Source organism: Chelmon rostratus, chromosome 17 (genome assembly GCF_017976325.1).
Source record: "Chelmon rostratus isolate fCheRos1 chromosome 17, fCheRos1.pri, whole genome shotgun sequence".
Classification (NCBI taxonomy): domain Eukaryota; kingdom Metazoa; phylum Chordata; class Actinopteri; order Chaetodontiformes; family Chaetodontidae; genus Chelmon; species Chelmon rostratus.
Genome location: NC_055674.1, coordinates 19,377,814 through 19,401,296, shown reverse-complemented (window position 1 = coordinate 19,401,296; position 23,483 = coordinate 19,377,814). Strand labels below are relative to the sequence as shown.

General features: G+C 42.2%; 3 protein-coding genes across 5 annotated transcripts in view; 1 reads left to right on the top strand and 2 right to left on the bottom strand.

Annotated features, from left to right (window-relative positions):
* LOC121620575 (transmembrane protein 205-like) overlaps positions 1 to 8,652 on the bottom strand; it is a 15,857-nt gene extending 7,205 nt beyond the window's left edge. The window contains exons 1-4 of one of the 2 annotated variants that reach the window (XM_041956676.1): positions 8,531 to 8,652; positions 7,606 to 7,714; positions 7,343 to 7,506; positions 5,572 to 7,230 (exon numbers count right to left, since the gene is read on the bottom strand). In XM_041956676.1, the coding sequence (XP_041812610.1) occupies positions 6,928 to 7,230; positions 7,343 to 7,506; positions 7,606 to 7,705 (567 nt within the window). In that variant the 5' untranslated portion in view covers positions 7,706 to 7,714; positions 8,531 to 8,652 and the 3' untranslated portion in view covers positions 5,572 to 6,927. Of the gene's footprint in view, positions 1 to 1,284; positions 1,522 to 3,832; positions 4,209 to 5,571; positions 7,231 to 7,342; positions 7,507 to 7,605; positions 7,715 to 8,530 lie in introns of those variants that run through there. The other variant, XM_041956675.1, reaches the window with a different exon arrangement.
* Positions 8,312 to 12,378, top strand: elof1 (ELF1 homolog, elongation factor 1). 2 transcript variants are annotated; one of them, XM_041956677.1, is made up of 5 exons: positions 8,312 to 8,547; positions 9,688 to 9,870; positions 10,611 to 10,745; positions 10,824 to 10,894; positions 11,325 to 12,378. In XM_041956677.1, exons 3-5 carry the CDS (start codon positions 10,630 to 10,632, stop codon positions 11,387 to 11,389), a joined length of 252 nt encoding a protein of 83 aa, XP_041812611.1. In that variant the 5' UTR covers positions 8,312 to 8,547; positions 9,688 to 9,870; positions 10,611 to 10,629; the 3' UTR covers positions 11,390 to 12,378. The 2 variants fall into 2 exon arrangements, with proteins under 2 accessions (XP_041812611.1, XP_041812612.1); XM_041956678.1 differs by lacking the exon at positions 8,312 to 8,547 and having other exon boundaries at positions 9,809 to 9,870; positions 10,614 to 10,745.
* Positions 12,131 to 23,483, bottom strand: cnn1b (calponin 1, basic, smooth muscle, b). The gene is made up of 7 exons (XM_041956672.1): positions 23,228 to 23,483; positions 17,600 to 17,721; positions 17,407 to 17,473; positions 16,430 to 16,567; positions 15,912 to 16,028; positions 15,480 to 15,626; positions 12,131 to 14,591 (listed from the first exon to the last, which is right to left on the bottom strand). Exons 1-7 carry the CDS (start codon positions 23,285 to 23,287, stop codon positions 14,346 to 14,348), a joined length of 897 nt encoding a protein of 298 aa, XP_041812606.1. The 5' UTR covers positions 23,288 to 23,483; the 3' UTR covers positions 12,131 to 14,345.

Here is a 23,483-nt window from a genome sequence, read left to right as displayed (position 1 = left end):
CAACGTATGCTAAACACACGAAAAACTGAATTATCAAAGAGGAACAGTCAGACACAGTCTCACGCGCACAGATCGACACTAACACTGCAACACACACGTAACACGCGTAACAATGACTGCAGCTGAATCAACAGCTGAAGGTCGCAACAAAAAAGAAGCATTATGACTACTCCTGTGTAGCCTCACAACATATCATACGTTTATTATGAGCAAATTCATTGTCACTACAAACTGCATGAGCAAATTGTTATCTAAATCCAGAAACCATAAATCCAGTGTAGCTGTAATCAATCTTGTCATCATAAATGTCCTCATAGAATTACCTTCAGCCACAGCAGGCAACAAAAAAGCTTCAAAAACCCTCTGCACACCCACTGGCCTCTACCTGCCCAGGAAACAGCAGTCAGACAAAGGTAGCAACCCACTGTTGAACATAGTGGAACATGTAGCTGCTAAAAAGCCTGATATTTCCCTCAGGAGTTAGTGGAGTCCGAAAACAGAGCAAAACTCAACTCCAAATGAATGCAATTTTGCCCAACTTCAGATGCAAGTATTGTATATGCCAGTACATTCACGGCATCAACTTAAAGTGTGATAGTTAGCTAGTTTCTGCTGCCATAACATGGCCTAAAATCAATTATTGCAGATTTAATGGAAGTCAACATACCTCCATATCTGAGGTAAGACAGTTCCCATTGTCTCTTAACCCTGACCTCCAACTGAGCTTTGTAGCACCAAGTATGGAAATATGAAACTCTTTCACTGTGGTCTATCCATCTCATTTATACATTTATGTAAACACCTAATTACCCTTACCAGATAAGGGTAGGGAGGAAGAATGTGTGTGAAACCATGAGGAAGTCATGCTTCTTACACTTGCACAATTCACAGGCTGAACTTGCACAAGGGCCAACCCACAATTCTAGACAAACCTGGTCTTTAAAGGTCTTTGGGTAAGCCTGCTATCTCCAAGTTGCTTGAAAGGGACTTCTTGGTGCCAACAAGCATTCCACATGGGCTAACTTTCCTTTTCTATATCTCGTCTGTTATTGTATTCACATTTAAAGCAATAAAATCTGAGAGACTGGAGCTCCCACTTTCCTTAGCACCTGCAAATTTAGATGCACAATGAGGTGGAGTGTAGAATTTTACACCACTTTACAGTACACAAGCCTCACTCATTGTGGCTGTACTGTGTACTGTCTATTACAAATGGCAGTGTGTGTAATACAAGGCAATACAACAAATAAAAACCACAATGTACCACATCTTTAATCCACTCACCCAGATCTGCAACTTGATCCTCTTATCATTGCGGAAGACAGTCTTGACCTTAAAGTCGATGCCCACGGTGCTGACGAAGGCGGAGGTAAAGGAGTCGTCTGCGTAGCGGAACAGGAATGAGGTCTTTCCCACACTGCTGTTGCCAATGATCAGCAGCTTGAACATGTAGTCAAAGTTCTGGTCGGCCGCATCCTTCTGGGAAGGCTGCTGCTGGAGCCGCGAGTCATTTGATGCCATCTAGAGAAGAAGGAGTAACCAATCTTAAAACGGAAGGGAACATGCAGCATTTGGTGGAAACTGTCTGAACAACAGAGCCAACTAGGGGGGCAACCCACAGCTCATTGATTAATGTTGTGTTCATCGATGAATCCAGCTCATTGGTATATAACAGAAGTTACAAAGTGTGGTTGATCTACCACTGAATCAAAGCTTGGCCAGATGTTGGTGAAATCCATCTGCGATCAATGTGATGTTAGGATTCCATTAAAAAGGTTTCTAGTCGATATGAAAAACGTAACAGTGAGATAAAGTTTAGAATAGCAAACACTTTTGCTTTTAAATCATGGGAATTATGGTGCCATCTGTCCGTTTCATTCACTGCAACCATTCATCTCAGCGTAATCTCTCCTGAGGGCAGGTATGAGATTACCTGCCATTAGCGCCTTTTAGCGTCAGTCATTCAAACAGTGCGGGGAGGGAGAGCAGCCGCACAGCTTTGGGTGTGAAAGAGACACAAGAGGTCTTAGCCATGCCTGTCCCCTGTGAACACACACACACACACACACACACACACACACACAGCTGATCAATCAGTGCGGCTCAGCCCCGCCTCTCTCTCTCTGCTGACACTCGTCTCCGTGGAGACCGGGCTAGGAGTCAGCTGCCAACAAGACCCATTAGTGGTGGAAGCAGTCAGTTCCCTCAGCTTTTAACTGGCCAGATGGAGGTCTCCAGAGCAGGACACAGATATCTATCACACTACCACCACAGGCTATGGCAAAAAGGAGAGGAGATGAAGCTCATTACTCAGAAACTGGAGAAGCCTGGCAAAATTGTTTACTGTGTGTATACACATCTGCTCTCACAGTAATCACAGTGCCAGGGTATGACAGGACGTCCTCGTCGCTTGTATGCTGATAGCTTAGCTTGTGTACAGCTGTGTGTCCATTGCAACAATCGTCTAAAAAAACTGATGGTACAGGACTGCATGAGTATGAAAACACCACTAACCCTAAATGTATTACTCATTAATTATTTAATATGCGCTACAAGAAAATATTCCGCTGCAGTGACGTATATCTAACTTCCAGCTCGCTGAAGCATAAAGCAGACTTTCCACACGAACCAGCCAGAGCAACCTTGTGTTCTGGCTAATGTTGCAATGAAACGCTGTGTTTACAGACAGTGGGAAAATAACACAACACTCTTTCACAACTTCACTTCACGGCTGAACCTAAAGCCAGGAACGTGCCCTATAAACACAACCCTCCCAGACCAAAAAGTGTTCTCTGGGTGTTACACAAGCCATTACTCCCAGGTTTTTTCTAATCTTCCGAAACCTTGGCTGTCAAATCCCAAAATCACATGACGCCTGTGCTGTATGAGGGTCCCCGGGGGCACATTTTTTGTGTACTTACAGATCCCATAGCATGGATCCACTCAAAAATGCACATGCTTCAACTCAGCTGAGTTAAAGCCTAAGGTAAACCCCGTCACATGTATTGCATGTTTGCTGTGCAACTCAGGATGTCTGCAGGCAAATAAGTAGGCTCATGCAGTCTGCTGGGAAATTTATTAAATAATATTCCCCTTTTAATAAAACATGCTGTATAAATTACAGTTACAGTTAATATTTACTCATGGTTTTCTTGCTACCGTGTGTTGTAGCTGAATTTTGCTGAAGTTACCTTTAAGTATGTTGTATATGTAAGTATATGTCACATGCTGAAAGTAGCTGGTTATCTGGGAACATGCAGTGTGTAAAGCAACACTGGACAGCAGGTCTCCCGCTCTGCATCAGCACCTGCGATGATACCAGAGCAGTCTTCCTCCATGCAGTGAAAAGTCATCTCCTGAGCTGCAGCATGGATGAGAACGGGAGCTCCTTTATGGCACACTGCAGGAGCATTATCTCCGGTAAAACAAATAAAGGCATGTATGGTGACTGGAGCCCGACGATGGTGCAGCCAGGTTCCTCAGATGGCACTATTTGCAGAGCCAAGAGCCAGCAGCCTGTCTGACCCGCAGGAAATGACCAGTATTGATTGGTTGGCAGCTGTCACATCAGTTCATTGATTACCGGGGAGGATGAAACGCAAATATAAATGGGCGATGGCGGCTTGGACAATAGTTTTATTCTAAATATCCGTACTTTACGCAACAATGCTTCGGCGACCAAAAACCCCTAAACCAAAAATTAGGTATCATTCCGCGGGGATAAACCTGTTAGTCTGAATAAAAAGGTAACGTGTAACTTTACTGAGTGAAGGAAGGGCAAGACGGAAGAGGCAGGACAAGCCCCTGAGCTCCGAAACTTTAAACAACTTACCTTCTTGCGGAAGAAAGCAAAGGTCCAGCTCGGTTCCCCCCTCGACTCAGTGACACGCTGCTGTTTTGAGGCGTCGGATAAAGCAGCCTGCGAAAAGTAGAGCGAACACCTGAAATATCCCGCTCTGCTCCAGCGTCAGCGCCGGCAGCCGGACCTGCTCTCCTCCCTGTTGCTTCGTTCGCGGACGTGGGCAGCTCCCGGATCTCGGCCGAGTGTTCAGAGCTGACACTGGGGGGGCTGGAGCCGCCTCTGTTCGTGAGGACGCCGGCGCGGCAGTTCAGAGCTCTGAGGCTGTGCCAGTCAGCGCGGCTCGAGGACAGGGCTGTCCCCGGCGCGTGCGCACGTGAGCGCGCGGCACTGCTCTAACAAACACACCCTAGAGAATCAACAGAAGTAGTTTTTTTCTGTTTTAATATTAACTCCTCGAGAATTAGTGTATCCAGGCTATTAAGGAGTTTACAATAGTCATCATATTTATTAAACAATGTATGTATGTAGTGTTTTCAGGAAGCTATAGCTGTTACGCCTCTACTTTTCCTCTCCTATGCATAACATTATAAAGGGACTTGAGTTTGGCAGGCTCAGTTGCAGTTTATTATGTATTAGATATTTTTCTCTGCTGAGGTATCATTCCTCCAATAATCCTATCATCAGGGGACCCAGGGGAAAAAAATGAGCTATGCCCCCCTGCTGACCCCCCATCCCTCATAGTGTATGTACCATGTTATGTTTAAAAGAATACTTCAGCATAGATTGCAGACTGATGTCACTCTCACATTTGCAGCTACAGTAAATATGTAGTGGTGACCTGCAGCTGGTTATCTTAGCTTAGCATTAACAGCTAGCCTGGCTATGTCCAAAGGTAACACATTTGACTGATAATTGAATTTGAGCGTTATTATTTTGGAGTTTAGGTCTCAGAATTGGTATCAGGAGAGAACATGTCTAGTTGATGCATGCCTTGTGTATTCTTCTTCTCTTTTAAAATATTCTGACAAAAACTTGGGACTCTGAAGTATGCAGTATGTGGGTCTCAGTCATGAGCACTATTATTTTGTCTCCTATCATTTTCAAATACAGTCTCTCGTGGTGTGGTAATGGTAGTACTTAATGGTTGTGTCAAACTAAGCAGCCTTTGATGAATCACACATTCTTTTAGGATCTCAGTGTTTTCTGCTGCAGAGGTGCATATCCATCACTGAGATCAGACAATTGCAAATTAGGTCTACATTTCTACGTTAGAGATGATAAAACTGCTTGAGACTCCCAGACTCATAATTAATTTAACACACCATATTACTGCAGGGCTGCTCTGCAGTATCACTGGCATTCCAAATAATGGTCCCTGACTAGCAGCAGTGTTCAGAGTGTGTGACTGCTGCAGTGACTCTCCTTCTTAGACATAAACACACACAAATTCATTTCCTCGTGTGGGTCAGGAATGAGGAAGGATGGTGGAACTTGTCTGGTGCAAGTCCTCAACACTTCCTTTTGTTTCTCTACTTCCTTGTGTTTTACTTTGCACACCCAGAATTAAGGAATTTTTGACACTGTACGTTTCCTTCATGGTCTACATGTCCACACTTGACTGATCCAAATAACCCACATATTGCCAAACACATGGCACTTCTCAAGCTCTATTGAAGAAATTGACATTTCACTTGAAATCCCTCTGCAGTGATGCTGTGAAGAGAGGAGCAGATAAACCTGTACTCTGGCTCAACAGGGTTTATTTCCCGTTACCACTGCATTTGGCAACTTGACAGGACAGCTGAAGACCCAGTGTATTCTGAGTTTCAGAATGTGTAATTGGTCTCCTTCCTCGAGACACTTGGACAAACCTCCTTGTGTATATTCCAAACTGATTACAAGACACATTATCACAATGTCAGCAAGATAATACTGTGTTCAGTTAATTCTGTTTGTATTTTTATTAACAAGAAAGGAAGAAAATGTTAAAAATCTCACTAAAAGATCACTAAATCCCTGATCACAGATAGAGGAAGCATCTTAAAAACGGCAAGATTAATTGCATTTGGGAAAATCTCATCCTTTTACTTTCCCTGCTCTGTATATTGAAATGACTCCATTATAATCCATTAGTGCTGATATTGTAGCTGGAACAAGGGCAGTGCATCTCTCATCCTGTAGCTGGCCAGCAAAGCAGTGTTCTCTGCATTCAAGGCCAGTCTTCGCAAAACCTGATGTGCGTCACTGGTAATTTAATTAAAACCTCCCTCTTCCAAATCCAGGCAATGTGGGATCTGGATTCACTCATCAGTATGAATCTATTAAAGGATGGTTTCTTTCCAGAATAATCCAACAAAACAACTGGTTTTAGAGCATATAGATCATGAGAGGAAATAATCAACAGATCTGTAGTACCAAATGTAAAGAAATAATAGTGGGTGCAGATGTAATAATATTCACAGCACACTGTTTAATTTCACAGTAGCAGTATTAAGTAAACATTGCTGACACATCTAATATAAATTTACTTTAAAATATATGGAAAAACAATATTTTACTGACTAAAGTCACGATGATGTGCTGGAGCCACAAACTTTCCTGGCTTGAGTACGCTTGTGTTCAAACATCGCCCCCTGCTGGGGATGCAAGCACATTGCCCTCACAACACCTGTGGTTTGGTGATAAAATTTTAAAAAGTGTGTTTTTAAAAGAAATATCATTCTTAAGAGGAGGTATGATCATAAGTAGTATAACCATATCTTAAAAAACAAACCAAAAAAAAATCAAAAATGCAACCTATTTTCTGCGACAGCATGAATTAGATACTGACAAGATGAAAAGTGCTTAGCCTGATAAACGTTAGCAGCAATGGAGAGTTTTATGGATGCTCAATAGCAACAAAGGCATCCTCCCTCTTAAGGACACTTGGGACAGCTGCAGCTCCACCAGTGGTTACTAAAATACAAAAGGTCACTTACACTTTCATGTGTGGGCATATTTAACACAATAAAGAGAGAGAACTTTGTTGACTCACACATTATCATTTCTGCCGGAACATAAGAAACACTGTGATTACAACAGACATCGACAGTGAGATATTTTAAGAACAGAAATCTGTCCTTCTTCTAAATGGTGGATAAATTCAGAGCTGTGTAGATCAAATTAGTTGTAGTGCAGATGAAGCCTATCAGGTTGCAGAGGTTGGACAAGCCGTGGTAGCGGCCAAACTTGCTCTTGTAGGCTCTGTACTTGGGGTCCTGCTCTTTGAGCTTAGCATAAGCCTCCTTCTGGCTGCCCAGGCCAATCTGGTTCCCCAGGCCATGTTCCTTTTCCACCTCCCTCATCTGGAACATCACCTCAGTGGCCGCTGGGCCAAACCACTGAGCGTTCAGACCCGCCATGATCAGTGCCACAAAGTACAGACCCATCTGACAAGAAGACAAGAAGAGACTAACTGTAAGACAACATGGTGATGATTTACCTGCAAAGGCTGACATTAAAATAAGTAGCTATATTGTATGTGCATGTGTGATGTTTGACCTGCACACTTTCGTGCCAGTCCAGCAGCTCTCTGGGGTGGTACACAGCATACACAGCCAGGCTGACAACATTGCTTCCCATCAGACAGTAGAAGTATACAGGGAAGAGTTTGCTCTGCACCAGGCCAAAGGTGTGCAGACTTACCTGCCACACCAATGCAAAACCTGCAGGCACAGACATTGAGATCAAGAAATCTAAATATAGCGCTGAAACAGGAACGCATATGAATGCGACCATGACTCTTCTGTTTGTGCAGCTCATACCTGCTATGAAGGAGACCCAGACCTGCATACCCCAGGAGAAAGAGAGCGCCAGAAGGTGCAGCACTTTCACCAAGTCCATGGGCTCCCCCTCTGTTACCATGGTGTCCCTCTGCAAAATATATGTATATTACATACACAGCATACATTAACCCTTGTGTTTAGTTGATATTGGCTTTGCTTCCTCCTTAGGAAGGACCCCACTGCTGCATGTGCACAAATAATATCTGCAAAATCAACCATTTTTGAAGTGGCAATCCTCCCCAAAATTTAGAAAAAGACCATACTGGCCGAATTGATTTTACTATTTAAGAAGAAATTTCACGTTTAACATCTTAATATGGGCATGAAAAAGCATATTTTGGGGGATTTTGGAGACAAAGTGCTGTGTAAAAACAAAAGAACTGCCAATCACAGATATACTGTAGATCATAGCAGTTACAATGTTACATTTTCTGAAACACGTCATCACTTCACAGTCACGGTTATAAGCAAAAAGTCAGTAAACATCAAGCTGCTAAAACAAATGTTAAGGTAGGCTATGTGTTTTTGAGTTGTTAAAGGCCTGCAGTTTAGGGCTGAAAACCAGGCCACAGAGATAAAGGTCTTGTCTGTCTTTTCAGCCTGCTGCTCCACACATGAGCAGCACTGATAACTCGCCAGAATGAGACACCAGTGCAGAGGCAGAGCAGAGGACATTCACTGACAGTCATAATGTATTTAACCAGTCTCACACGGGATGATAAAGGTAAATGCATAGAAGAGAAGCAGCGGACCTGAACTGTCCACAGCAGCTAACTTTACTGTCCACAGCATAGAAGAGACAAGCTAACTAGCTTTAGCCTCCGAGCTAAGGGAGAGTTCCGACCGTCTGCAGCGTTACAATTAGTACAATTAGTCACTCCGCGTTACACAAACCCGCACCCACCTCGCTTTCTTCCTCCTGTGAGTACCTCGAAATTCAAAAATGCTTAAAATTATAAACGGTATTACGGTCCAAGGTTCAACTGAACCACTTCCTCTGGCTTGTTATCATGCGAACGAACCCCGCCCCACGCGGAGAGACGGACCAATGGTGTTCTTGAAAATAAATATATTCTAATAATGTAATGTGTGATAATAATACAGTACTGCTGCTGACCCCTTACCCTTGCTGCTGAAGCTGGATCTTGCCCTGCAGGATCAAAGTGTCATACATGTACAAGATACTGCCTACCTGTCAGTTTATACCGATTAAGACTTTCATTACCTCAATTATGGGAGACATTTCTATTGTAAGAGGTCAGAGGATAGACTAGTGAGTCAGTCTGTGGTGGAAATAGGCTCTGTCAGTGTTTAAAGGGTAAGCATGTGACAGAAGACATAACACAATGCTCCTCTTACAAATTAAAAGTTGGATTTATAAGTAATCAAATCCATCCTTGCTCAGTTCAACACACTTAGGGGTTTTAGTACTTGTGGTCACAGAGGCTATGTTCAGAAGAAGACACGGACACGTGCTTCACTACTACTACCACTGAGTTGTAAATGATTTAAAAGTTGTGGGAAAGTAGAGAAGTTCATAAACATTCATAAAGGTGGAAATTCAAAAAAAATATTACATTAGGTATAAGGAATACAGCCTAAGCAAGAACAAAAGTTACTATGAATATTGTAAATTAAATTTAAATGTTATGTCCAGGTCTCTAACCATTTGAAAGTCTAACAATACATAATATTTTATGATCTTATTTGCATGCATCTCACTTTGCAAAGTAGCCAGTGACCACAGCCATCAGATAGACATAGTAGTAAAATTCCCTTTGATGGCTTACTATAAGAATACTACACTATAGTATAAGAGTGTTAAAGAATAATAATAATTTCTGCAGCTAATTATTAATTTTAAAAATCTTTTTGTCAAATCCTCTCCGTATGTTTTTAATTCTTGGATTAGCCTTTATTAATCTTTGTGAAGAACGATGTTTAGCAGCTTTTTGTATGAAATGAGCTTTAATATCTATCTATCTATCTATCTATCTATCTATCTATCTATCTATCTATCTATCTATCTATCATGATTTGAGGGATGTCATGTTCCACTAGAGGAGGGAGTTAACGTAGAAGACGGGATTTACTATTGGATACACGGGCTGTCAGTCTCCGCCTGTGAGCAAATCGCACATGGAACAAATTCCCAACGAACCAATCAGAGGCGGGTCCAGAGAGACGCTGCATCCGGATCAAATTGAGTACTTACAGCATCCTCCGCTGCAAGGCATCGCTTTGGTAAGAGAGGTAGCAGTCACATCATTTCGCAAACGTTAAATGATGCTTTTCTTAACGGCGGAAACACGCTCTTCGGTTTTTCCCTATCATATTTATATCAGCATTTATTTTTTATCTCATACAGTCTTTTCTCTTAGGCTAGCAGCTGTTAGCGAGTTAGCCTGCTAGCGTGTAGCCTTTTGGCGCTTAAGCGCAAGTGTTTTTTCTCATCCCGTTTGCATTATTGTTGCTGTTTGGCTACAGTAGACTATAGTTGCATACTGAGACTGTGGCTGCATTTACATACAAGTTTTGTTCAGATTTTGCTGGATGTACGAGCGGCAACGTTAATTACCATTCACGAGAAAAGGTGTAACTTAATGTTATCACAGGAGGATGTTAGGTTTGGTCTTTTACCTGCCTGTGAGCCAGGTGAGCGGCGATTAAAAGCAAGCCGTTAATAGTAATATGTGATCTATTGTTTTCTATCTAAGCATTACTTGGTTAACATTAGGGTTGATTAGGTGTTGGCCCTTTCAGTTGTTAATTCGGTAAGGTATGGATGCAAAGCAATGAAAAGCGACTGAACCGGCCGCTCAGTGAAATAGTTATGAAGTAGTTTTAAAAAATCTTTAAATTCACTTTAACTCAACAACAAACACACAAGTACATGCACATGGTTACTGTGTCATCTCTGTGTTTTTACTGAGAGTCAGCGTGTCTGGTAATGTCCATAGCTGATGTGATGTTGTTTTTTCCAGCAGATAAACAGCATTACAAATGGGCCGCAGAAAGTCAAAGAGAAAGCCACCCCCCAAGAAAAAGATGACAGGTAACCTGGACACCCAGTTCACCTGCCCGTTCTGTAACCATGAGAAATCCTGCGATGTCAAAATGTAAGTGACTCAACGTGCTTTAGAAATACAGAGAAATGCATCATGAACAACTCAATTAAAATACTAACTGTTTTCCAGGGAGCGAACCCGCAATACAGGAATTATATCATGCAGCGTTTGCTTGGAGGAGTTCCAGACTCCTATAACCTGTATCCTTTCAGCCAACAAAACATTTCAGCATCATGTGTGGCCAAATGTAATTACATCTACCTGCCAAGGATATTGCTTTTTGTCCTGTTTGCTTGTTTTTGAGGTTGAAGGATATCTAATAGTCTTGTGTAATGAAATGATGTGAAAAGTTAGTCACGTTAAAAGCCAAGGAACAATTAATCATTTTTGGTTTGAATCCACAAGTTTTTAATGCACTTTTTTTATTATTGCAAGATTCTCTTAATGTTCTTTTGAATCACTGCACTGACTTCAATAAAAGACAAAATCATGCATATGCATATGGAAAATGATGCACATGCAGATGGAAAAATCCCTTCTCATTATTAAAATAAGAAATTAGTTTAGCCTTGTTGTAGTGTGTGTGTTTCTTGTCTCCGTCTGGAATGTCCCTTAACCGTTTGTGAACAGATCTGTCGGAGCCAGTGGACGTTTACAGTGATTGGATCGACGCCTGTGAAGCAGCCAATCAGTAGTGATGTTTTCCTGTGGCTCACCTTCTCTCTGCCCTCACATTTGACCCCTTTGATTGGTCCGCTGAATTAGGTCCTGTTCAGCTAGCACAATGTAGCAAAATCTTCCCAAACATTAGCAGCATTATGTTTTTACTTGACGTGTGTGATGTGTTTCACTTTGCCTCAGTGTGGCTTGCTGAGCACGACACGTTCCTCTGGCTGGGCCAGGGGTTGCCATGTTGTTTTGTCTACATCACAGTTCTCACTGAAATGTTTTCATGTCAGTGATTAGCGAGTAAGAAGCTTTTTTTTTATGTTTTCCCTTTTTTTGAACTAATTTTTCATATAATCAAGTATAAAATGTAATCTGATATTCGCACTAGTGTCAACCATTCCATGTCCTTTATCAGTATTCTTTGTGATTTATGGGTGAAGAAAATAGAAATCTCTTTCCTTTATGCTATTGTAGAGTCGTATTTAGTAGATTATGACACGAACATGCATTACTTTTGTGGAAGTAGGTTTTTTTTAGTTTTCAACCCCGTCTCTACTGCACTGAAACATTTTGTTGGTTGAGTTTGTTTGAACTGCCAAGTCTTTACGAATCTTTTGCTTTTTTGGGGCCAGTATATATTTGTACTGTTAGATTTTATTATTTTCCTGTTTTTAAATCACATCAATCATGCAATTTCTATTACACTACCATGTATTTCACATGTGAGTATTTTTAGGCAATGACAAGTAATGAGAGTTAAATATGAACCATATTTTTCAAGTGTTTTTATTGCACAAATGTCATGTTTAGTGAAAGGCATATAGAAAAAAAATCAAGAGGTTAGCAAAGATGTAAAGTTTGAACAATGTTGAAACAAAGCCAACACATTGAGGTGGAATGTTACTATACATTTACTCAACAGTGTTGCTTTTCTGGATATCACAAGAAATGATAATAAACAAATGCACTGTTAAACAACTACATTCTCATGTTTGATTGAATAAAATTCATGTTTAAGCGGTTGATGGTTTGAAAATGCAGTAAATGTCCTTGTGCTTTTTCAACACTAGATGGCATCACTGCCACATGTTCTAAATTGTGGCAGTGATGCCTTTGCTGTTGAATGACAATGACCAGTTGAGGAGCTCAAATCTACTGTCTCATTCAGCACGTGAACACAAATATGAAGCCCGTAGAAGAGCTAATTTTGACAGTAATTCAAAGCCAGTAAATCTGAATATTGTGCAAAGATGTGCAGATGTGCAGATGTTTAATTCCAGGCTATAAGTGCTTGATTGTCCTGTTTAGAACTTTGTAAATGTACATTTGTGCCCTCTAATGTGTTGAAAATGACTCCTGTAACAGCTAGTGACACCTCTGACCATGCAATAACATTACATTCAAGACATTTGGTGGGTTAACAGTATGATGAAAGTCTCATCTCTATATTTAGCATGATTCACTTGGTAATTATCAGTGGGTGCCAGGATCTACTTTGATATTGCCATTTACTGACAGTGGTGGATGAAGTACTCAGATACTTAACTTGAGTAAAAGTAGCAATACCACAATGTTAAAGAATACTCCATTACAATTAAAAGTCCAGTATTTGAAATGTTACTTAAGTTAAAGTAGTTAGGCATTACTAGCTAAATGTACTTGAACCTGCAGTGTGGAGCTTTTGTCTCTCCCTTCTGGCAGTGACAGTAATTACACAAACAACGTGCTTCTGACACTCCAGCTTTAAAGTATGAAAAGTAAATATTTTTACTATTAGTATCGATACTTACATGATATTCGATAAACTTACTTGTTTTGTATGTAAAATGTTATTTTGTGAAGTAATGTAGTACAAAGTTCAATATTACCATCAGAATTGCAGTGCTGTAGAAGTGTAAAGTGGCATTAAATTGAAGTACCTCAAATTTGCACTTAAGTACCGCATCTGAGTAAAAGTACTTAGTTACATTCCACCACTGTTTACTGCACACAAGGTGAGGCGAAGTAAAGTGCAAGTGGAGCAACAGGACTAAAGCTGAAGTTCACTGAAGCAGAAGGCAACATGTTCCCAAGTGGATGGAAGCAGAAACAACAGGACAAAAACTACAGGTGACTAAGTTTACCCCAATTTCAAACTAGATATCACAACACCTCCATTTGCTCTTCATCACTGTCAGCACTGTCTGACAGACCTCTCTTCTTCCTCTGCATACATCCTCAAAAACCAAAGACTCGTGCCGCACACAAGCCATGTAAATTAGCCCCGTAAAACGGCGCGGATAATTTGGCAGGCTTGTGAACATGACCATTTGCCAGCGCAGGTGCTCACGAAACAAAGCAAAGCCCGCACAAAGCTATAAGTCCTCCCGCATCGTCCGCCCCCGTCAGCCTGTGGACATGAACCTTCTGGGTCATCCCGAGGAGTTGAATCCTGCAGCCTGCGGAGCTCCAACTGGGTCAAAGTTCAATAGCACCAACAGTCAACTGCTTCCTTTCAAGGAACTTTCAAATTCTGCTTGGTCAGTGTTCAAACTGGACTGGAAGGGAAGGGAGGTGAGGCGAGGGGTATAAAACAGTTATAAATCTTTAATCACAATGCAAGTATAAAAAGCTGTAGAAAAAAAACTCTATAAATAGCACAGGTCATTAAATCCGTGTTGTGGGTATTTTTAGGCGGTAATAAAATTCATCAGAACAATGAGATACACTAGTTGGCCACTGCATGAAATTTTTGACGTAAGGTCAGTGTAAACACCTTTTTTTTTCTTTTACTCATGGAAAGACAAACAATAAATCCCTAAGAGTAAAAGTATGTTTAGACAAAGCTGGGGAATGAAGACGACAATGACGTCAATGAGTGTTAAATAACAGTCTGGAAGGTTTGCTCGTCACAGAGACAGCTGTGGTTGGTTGTCTGAAGTTAAGCAAAGAGGAAGGGAGGGTGGGGGGAGGGTGGGGGGGGTGAGGCTGTCCGTGGTGTCCTCAGTCAGAGTATTGGTTGTAGCCATCAAACTCCACCTCACTCCCGTTGTTGTAGTAGGCCTCGGTGGGGTTGGCGCAGTACTTGTTGTCGTAGACCTGGCGGGGCAGGCCGTAGGTGGTCATGCCCTGCTGGGAGGCCACTTTGTTGGTGCCCATCTGCAGAGAGATGGTGGTAGTGTCACAGTTCTCCAGCTCCAGCTTCCTGTCAAAGATGTGCCTCCTGGTTCCTGGAGCTGTCATGCCAGCCTGGGGGACACAGGACAAGACGAAGGGTTTTTGAAAAAAAAAAAAAAAACAGTCCACATCAGTGAGCCCCATCGTAGAGCTGGACGACATGTCCCTTCATCATGATTTGGGAACTGGAGTTTATTTTTGTCAGCGCCACATACACTGTCCTGCTGACAGAAACGCTCCCTCAAGCAGCAGCTGACTGATAAAACCCCAAAGCCCCTTCAGACGAGCTCCAGCACCCCTCCATCTGCACCACCCGCCATGTTCCAGATGTGTTTACTCATATAAAAAGGTGAATATTGCTACAATCATTTTTTTCATGCAGCGGAACAGCCAGTGTTTAGACTATGCTTGCTAAATATTTCAACTGTTTAATCAATGATTCTTTACTATCTATTTTAACCATTTACTCACTTCTTTTAGCTCATCCATCTCAATCCAGTTTATCCAGCTCCTTTAAGTAACTGTTTCAACATCATAGTTGAGCTACTCCACAAGCTTTCCTCATACCCCCTGGCAGCTCCTTTTATTACCCCCTGGGGAATAGTATCTGGCTGGGAATCAACATGCTAGAGCACCAAATATGTATTCATCTGCAGCTGAAAGTTTGAGTTTGGAACTTATTCTTCAGTCCTGTTTGAGTACTGTTTGCTTAAAACTACAGTGCCCAACTGTTTTAGGAAATAAGTCAAGAAATTTAAGCCTTAAGAAGCGATAGGCTCGGGGCCCAAACGTGAACTAATCCATAGTTTTGGTCTTTTCTTGATTGGTGGATGACATGAAAGTATAGTATAATATCAGCCCTAGCCTTTGCATCAGTTTATCTCAGTGTGCATCTTAAAGTCTGAACTTCCATCTGAATCACAGTGCAAAATGACTGAATAAAAGCATCGATCTCCTCACCTGGCTGGCTCCCTTGTTGGTGCCCATCTGTAGGCTGATGGTAGACTGGTCCACTGGGTTGTCCATGGCCATCTTGGAATCATACAGATGGCGTCGTGTGCCGTAAGAGGTCATGCCCTTTTGGCTGGCAAGCTTGTTGGTGCCCATCTAGAGACACAGCAAAATGGAGCGAGGTAAATAACTGAAAACACAAAGTTTGGAGACATAGTTGTCACTCTGGGAATCATTTTATTCTAAATCAATAATCCAAAAAGCAAGGAAGGACTCGGTGAGGAGGTTTCTGTGAAGACTCATTCAGCACGAGTCCAGCAGGGGGCACACTGACGACCCACGGGGAGGTGTCTTGGCCCACAGAACATGCATCTACAATCCCATATGCAAGCATGGTGATGAAGTAGCAGATTACAAGTTTGGCATTTCTGCTGCTCTGACCTGCAGGCCGATGATGTTTCGTCCCTCCCTGAGCTTCTCTGGAGCAAAGCGGCGCTGCTGTTTCTCAGCGTACTTCACTCCGATGTCGTACTTGGAGTGGAAACCTTTGGACTTGGCCTGAGAAAGAGAAGCGGCAGATGCAGGAAGGAAAATGATGGTAATAGAGTGTATTTTTCACACTCATATTGTTTTTTTTTTTAATCATGCCACTGCTGTTGCCATATTGTACATCCAAGCCTATGCAACACAAAGCACTCACACAGGAAGGCTGGCGGCTGCAACATGTGCATAATTATCACAATATGTATGTAGATCATCGTTGGTGCTCATAGTTTCTGTAGACTACAATGATTGACAGATTTTAATCGCACCTGATTCTCTTAGTCAGTTCAATTCAGCAGTGAGTAAAGCACAGACGTCAGCCAGACAGATGTCACTGGAGTAACACAGTGTGTGTGTGTGTGTGTGTGTGTGTGTGTGTGTGTGTGTGTGTGTGTGTGTGTAGCTGCTGCCCTCACCATTCCAGCCAGAGCGATGAGTGTGCTCTGGACCTGAGTGTGGTTGACATTCTCGAACAGATCGTTGGCCTCAAAGATGTCATGTGGCTTCAGGCCGTACTCCGTGATCGCACGGACAAAATTCCCTATGTTTTCCAGCTGAGGAAAAACGGCAGACAGAGGGAAACATGCAAGGAGCTGAGAGGAGCATCTATTTGGCACCTTGCAAACAGCCAGAGTCGCTGCCTTGTGTCTCACCTTCAATGCTGATTTTTAGTTAAACCTGTGATCACATCTGGACGTTAAATATGAAGCTACTGCTAGCAGCCGGTTAGTTTATTTTAACACAAATACTGGAAACACATGGATCAGCTACCCTGAGGCATAATGTGTTAATTAGTGAGCCTTTGAGCAGTCTTTTTTTTTGTTTACCCTTTGGACAGGGTTGCTAGCTGTTTCCCCTGGTTTTCAGTCTCTGTGCTAAGCTAAGCTAACGGGCTGCATAGTGGTAGCTTCTTTTTTAAACACATGGACATCAGAGTGGTATCAATGTCTTCATCTGAACACCAGAAAGAAACACATTTCCCATAATGTCAAACTTTCACAATGTGATTCCAGTTTGGTGTGGACATATAAATCCCTGCTAACGTGTATAAATGAATAAATGAAAAATGCTTTTTGTTCATCTGTGTATTGCCCTTACAACGTCTGACTCTGTCTGAAGCTCTGTCTATGGGTAACATCATTTACAAGTGTTCATTTCACAGGGAGAATCAAGTCTTAAAAGCACTGTTTGCTTTTTCAGCCCTGTAAAAGGCTAATAAAAGCCACGCTGGGATGGGCTTCATCTGACATGGCGACTACTTTATGGTATGTAAATACACTCTGCGTTGTCAATGCCAAAACAGTAAGTTCCACGTACTCCGGAAAACGAGCCTGACTTTGAGACTAGCAGGACAAATAAAGCTTCTGTTCTTTCCACAGAGCTGGTGCGTTACCTGGTGCCAGTTTTGACTGGAGTTGTTGATCTTTTTCACAGAACCTGGCTGGAGAACATTAATGAGTCTACAAAGAAAGAGGCATAAAGTTCAAGAAACGTCAGTCTTCAGAGGGGGGGGCTTGAATAACAATCAGCAATAACATAACAGGAACGTTTCTGTGCGAGCATCCTCTCATTGTCTATCCACTCACTCGCACAACAAGACTCCATCCTTCAGGCTCTCCATGAAGCTGTCCCCGATCCTCTTGCCGGTCACATCCTGGATCCACAGCCTCAGCTCCTCTTCCTTCTGGGGGTCGTACTTCCCTGCAAGCTGAGGGGGTGGAACAAAGGTCGGAGGTCAAACATAAGTCTGGACTTTTGCTTTTTATGACAGCTGATCTCAGCACATCAAGCTCTTGGTGACGAGGCCCACTCTCTAGTGGCAAGTCTTTAGTCCTACAGCAGGACTGTGGAGTCAAGTGAAGACTGGTATGATATATCCTGTGGTACTAAGAGATGGAAAACAGAGAACGTCTGTGCAAGAACAAAGCACATTAATGTAAGAACCAAACCACAGAAGATAAATTACATTCCAGATTATTAAAATTTACCAATTTCAATATTCAACGTTAACACTTTATTTTACTTCTGTTTAATTTCCGCATGATATCCAAAAAGGTCCTGGTTACAAGGAAAAACATGAATTTCCCTGAAAGAAATGGTTTCTTACTCCGCAGCTATTGGCCATTTTATTCCCTGTTTGTTTTTCACATCTGTGCATGTTCAGCTGACCTGCGGCACACTGACAAAAGAGGTTATTTCCAGGAAGACCTCTATGAAATTAGTCGCAAATTACACACCCATAGAATATGGTGCTATCATTTACACCATGACTGGTGAAAAAATAAAGTGAAATTCTAAGAGGGGTAGCAGTAGATCATAGAAAATGTCATTTAAAATGCTACAAACAGCGCTCAGATGCTACAAGGTAAATGCACACACTCATTTTAACACAAGTCTCTTTCAGGCCTGATGTCAGGTTCTCAGAAACTAAAATAACTCGTGTTTCAGCCATTCTTTTCTCATAACTGCACTGTCTTTGAAAGTCTTGCTGTATAATAAAAAATACTTTTAGATGAGGGGTATAAAAAGAACAGGAAGAAAAATGAAAATGAAAAAAGCCTGTGGACATTCCTGCATGGAGAAACACATCGGCCTCTCTCTCTTCTCTCCATGTATTTCCTTATTGGCACAAAGACGTTGCCCCTAATACTTTGAATTCTGGCATAGGGTTTAAGACTGCCCCCCCCCCCTGTGTGTGCATGCAAACACACACACCCTCATCCCCTTTTCCTGAATGTTCTGCAGATAAGTCTTCACAGTCTGGGATCAGCAGCCAACACAAACAAGTATTTCAAAGCAGCAGGGATAGCGTAGCTTCCAGTCCATCACACCAAACTTGGGAGAAACAGCTTTCCCAGACACTCCTCCCTCTCCCTCTGACTGTCCTGCTCCCCTTTTCCGATTGGCCGAGCTCATATTTCTCCCTTACTCTCTTTCCCTCTGGGTTTTCCAGAATCTGCCCTTTTACAGAGAGTTGACTATTCAGGCAAACCACGTCTGATAAAGACGGGCCAAGATCGACAGGTCCCGCTTCCAGTCGAGGCAGTTTAGCTGAGAGTTTGATTTGGTTGTGTTGTTCTTCTCATTGCCGAGCTCAGGAATGCAGTCGGAACTGCTTGTTTTCTGAGCTTTAAAGCCATTATTGATCCATAAGCAATGAAACACATGACGGCAAACAGCACAGCCCACAAAGAAATCAGAAGAGGCCATGCACTTTATTAGTCTTCTCTCCTTTTCCTTCATGACGACTGATGGACTAGTGTTGCAAACGCTGGGCATCAAACCTCAAATGAAACCTGTCCTTTGAGCAGAGTATCAAAAACTGTTAGGTAAGCAGCTGTGGAGGAAGTCCTTGGATTCTTTACTTTAAGTGAGACAACAAAACTTTTGCTAAAGAGCTGTCACTGCGGCCACAAGTCACAATTATGGAAAAATGGTACATGTGAAAACATAGTTAGCACAGGGCAAAATCTATCCAACATTAGCTAACATTAGGCAGCTGAAGCTACTGGTCATACCAGACCAAGTATGGCTGCCACGACAAAACTGAATTTAACTTTCAATTGTTTCAGGAAGATTGTGTTATTTCTTCTTTTATAAATAGTAGTCTAGATTTAAGCAAAAGAACCAACAATTTGAAAATAAAGATGCAAAGGTGCTGCATCTTTACTCCAGTAGAAGTATTCATTCTGAAAAGCAGCCCCCATGGCTGATATTTTATCAAAGGTCCAGTTTGTAGGATCCGGTGGTGAGGTTGCAGATTGTGGCCCACTGAATACCCCTCGCCTCACCCTTCCCTATGGGGTCCGTTAAAAACATTAAAGGAGCAAAAGTCCCTCTTCAGTGTCTGTCTGTTCTGGGCTGCTGTAGAAACATGGTGGACTCCGTGGGAGAGGACCTGATCCCTCTGTAGATATAAAGAGCTCATTCTAAAGGCAATTAGACAACAACACTTATTTTCAGGTGATTCTACACTAATGAAAACATAACTATGAACATCATATTCCATTTATGCCAATAGATCCTCCTAAATCCTACACACTGTTCTGTGACACAAATTTACATTCATCATCATTTGGGCTTTTCTCAGTTATTTAATATGTTTATTTTCTATTTAAATCAAACCCTGTAAAAAGTTTAAAGGAGTGATGTCTCTTTGGTGGATCTGCTTACTATACAGACATCTAAAAATGACAGGGGGCCCAACTACACACTGTTTTTGCAAAGGGTCACGAGGCAAAAAGACTTTATTTTAAAAGACTGATTGATGCATTGGGTTCTTTGAGATAACTCTTCTTTTAAAACATTTTTGGCTAAATGTGGTGGAGTAAAAAGTGCAGTATTTCCATCTGAAATGAAGTATAGAAGTATAAAGTACTAAAAAAGGAAACACTCAAGTAGTGTATCTGTGCAAGCAGTCCACTGTAAGCTGGCAGTGAATGTCAAATTCTTAGTCACTAGTTCACTCAATTCTTTAAATCCTGATTTTTTGCCACTTTTAGACTGTTCAGTGCAGTATGTTAGTTATTGTACAGCTACTTGACATATTTGGCTTCTTTGTTCAATGAAAAAATTATTTCTATATTTCTTGAAGTGAGTCATTAAAAAAGGGGGATTGTCTTTGGCAGCAATACTCAATACTAGAATCAAAACATTTCAAATGATAGCTTGTCTTAGAGCCACGCTATGACACACTAACTTTGGCTGAAACGTGGCCAAAAGTGGCAGTTACAGAATAATGACGAATGATGAAATGTGACGTAACAGCAGCATCAGCAGACATAAGTCATGAAGTCAGTGAACCGACTCAGTAGTATCATGTAATGTCAGTTACAAGGGATTATCTAAAGGCTGCCGACATTAGCTACCATTAGCAACCATGAGCTAGTGGTCATACCAGACCAAGTAAGGCTGTGACAGAAAATTCTCTGAGTGTACTGAAGCAGGCAAGAGTGCGTTTTATTGCTAATGTGCTAAAGAGAAAGAATGTGTTAAGTCTTCTTTCAAAGGCTACGTAGGCTCACTTTAAGTACTGGTCCACCATAATCTCACAGTCCGTTGCAATATTGCGTATTTCCATGTGGGGTCCAACAACAGAGAACGTGAGCAGAAAACGTATCTCCCATCCAGCTGTTGGTAACCAATAAGTTACAGAAATAAAAGATTAGCTGTATTGACATCATTTCTTCGTTAGGTGTCCTCGTGCGGTGAAACATGGACGTCTTTGTCCGCGCCACCTACGTCCTGTTCACCTGTGTTCTGTCAGGACAGTGTTTTGTCACTCTTGACTCAGATGTAAACTGTTTAGAGTAAGGACACTTTCTCAAGTTCCAAGTCAGAGCCCGGTCACTCCTTAAAAGGCCATTTGATTATGCTGATGTACCTGTCAGTCTTCCTGCAGCATCTCTGCGGCTCTCTGATGTCATGCTGCTGGAACTTACCATCCCCGCATGACCCACGACGCCCGACAGCTCAAATAAGCTTTTTATTTCCCCGGCTAACGTTGTTCTACTCCGCGGAAAATAGACTGTACTTCTCCGCTTGCCCTTGTGTACACAATCGACCTGGAAATGGCACAGAGATGGTGGCAAAACAACAGCCGGACGAGCGCCAACATCTCAAACCTTCAATTCTGTCTAAGACCCTGCTGACTGCTGAATAGCGGCAATGAAAGGAATGTGGGTTTCACACAGTGCAGCGCACCTCTGTGTGAGATTAAAGCTCTGATGAGAGATGGCACTTTTCAGGGAAGAGGCGACATCCCCCCAGGACAATAATGATGATGATGATCTGGGAGTTGGAACACTCACAGGTTGACCTTTCTCATCCTGAACAGACTATCAGCAGCTCTGACTCATCCCACTGTACAGCCACTGCTGTCATGATGGAGGCAGCAAAGAAGAAAAAAAATGTATTTACAATCACTGCATAAACACTTCCTGTCAGGATGATGACAGCTTAAATGCTTGGAATGATCTAAGCATGTTTATGCTTTGCCGGGTACAACACCATGCACTCGTGGAGTGTAACTAAGTACATATACTCAAGTACTTCAGTCTAAATTTGAGGGATTTCTACTTTCTATTTCTATTTATGCTACTTGCTACTTCCATCCATTGCATGGGGAGATACTGTACTCAACTACATGATTTACAGATGCATATTTTGTACAAATTATCAGATTCTTTTATGGATAAAACTACAAACAGAATGCAAAGTAGTTCAAATTAGCGCCAGCTCGACTCATGGCAACATCAAAATGCATCTTACATGTTTAATACATCAAAAATAATAATCAAATATTATAACACTGACTTACTTTTAAGCAACACCTGGAATGCAGTGGAGTATTTGTATATTGTGGCACATCTATAAAGGAGTATCTCCTTTCACCACTGACTTCTTTTCACTAAAAACTTGCAGTTACTCATTCATTGATAACGGTCTGTGTCATGCCCCTTTAACTTTGCAAATCGAGCTTTAACCATAACTTAAAATCAGAAATAGTACCTTCATACTGTATGATTCTTGACTGAATGTTTCAGCCAGTGTGGTTTCTTACTGCCAAGGAGCTCAATGAACCGATACCAGAAGAAAAACAGGGTGTACGCAGTGCAAGTGATCGTCCTCCCTCCCGTGCTGCACTCTCACAGACTAAACGCCCTGACCCCTCATAATCACACAAATAATTTGGCCACTGAGACCCACTTTCACCTCCAAAGCAAACACTTCCCTCGCTGTGTGATCTATTATTAAAAGGCAGGAGTGTGTCACCAGAGCTGGTTCCCAAGCCTACAACCTGGAACGGCACGCCTGATCACACCCAGGCCGCCTTTTAATAACTTCACTTTAACAGGCAGATAAAAATGTCTGATTTGGGGCAAAGCTGCACGCGCTCAGCACATTTTTGGTGAGATTTTGCACCCAGCCTCTGGCCAACTAGTCTACACCAAGGTTTTATCCAGCATTATACTACACTTTCTCCACACAAGGCCCTACTTATGTCATATCAACAAGCATTTTGGCCACATTGCAGGACTCTGTGTGGAGGAACCACATGTTTGTTTACCATGTTTACCGCGTTCGCCATCATGCTAGGTAGCCTTCAGTGACCCTTGACCTCGCTGGAGGAGTCGATGCTCCAGCAACAACGTGTCTATATCCAGAATACGGACTGTTATGAATTCATAACAGTATAAAAGCTTTCCACCTACCTTGCTCTTGACCTCGGCTGAGAGTCCGAAGGCTGGGCCGCTCCTGAAATGTGTTGTCATCCTGTTGTTTTGTCTATATACAGTGGCGCTGAGGAGGGCTTTAAAAATGGAGAAGCAGGTTACAGCTCTCTGGCCGAGGCAGGGGAAACACACAGAAAAGTCCCGAACAGATCCGTGGCTTTCTTTCTTTTTTTTCTCTCTCTCTCTCTCTCTTTGAATTATGTGGTCGCAGCCGCGCTCGGACCTGCTCGTGAGG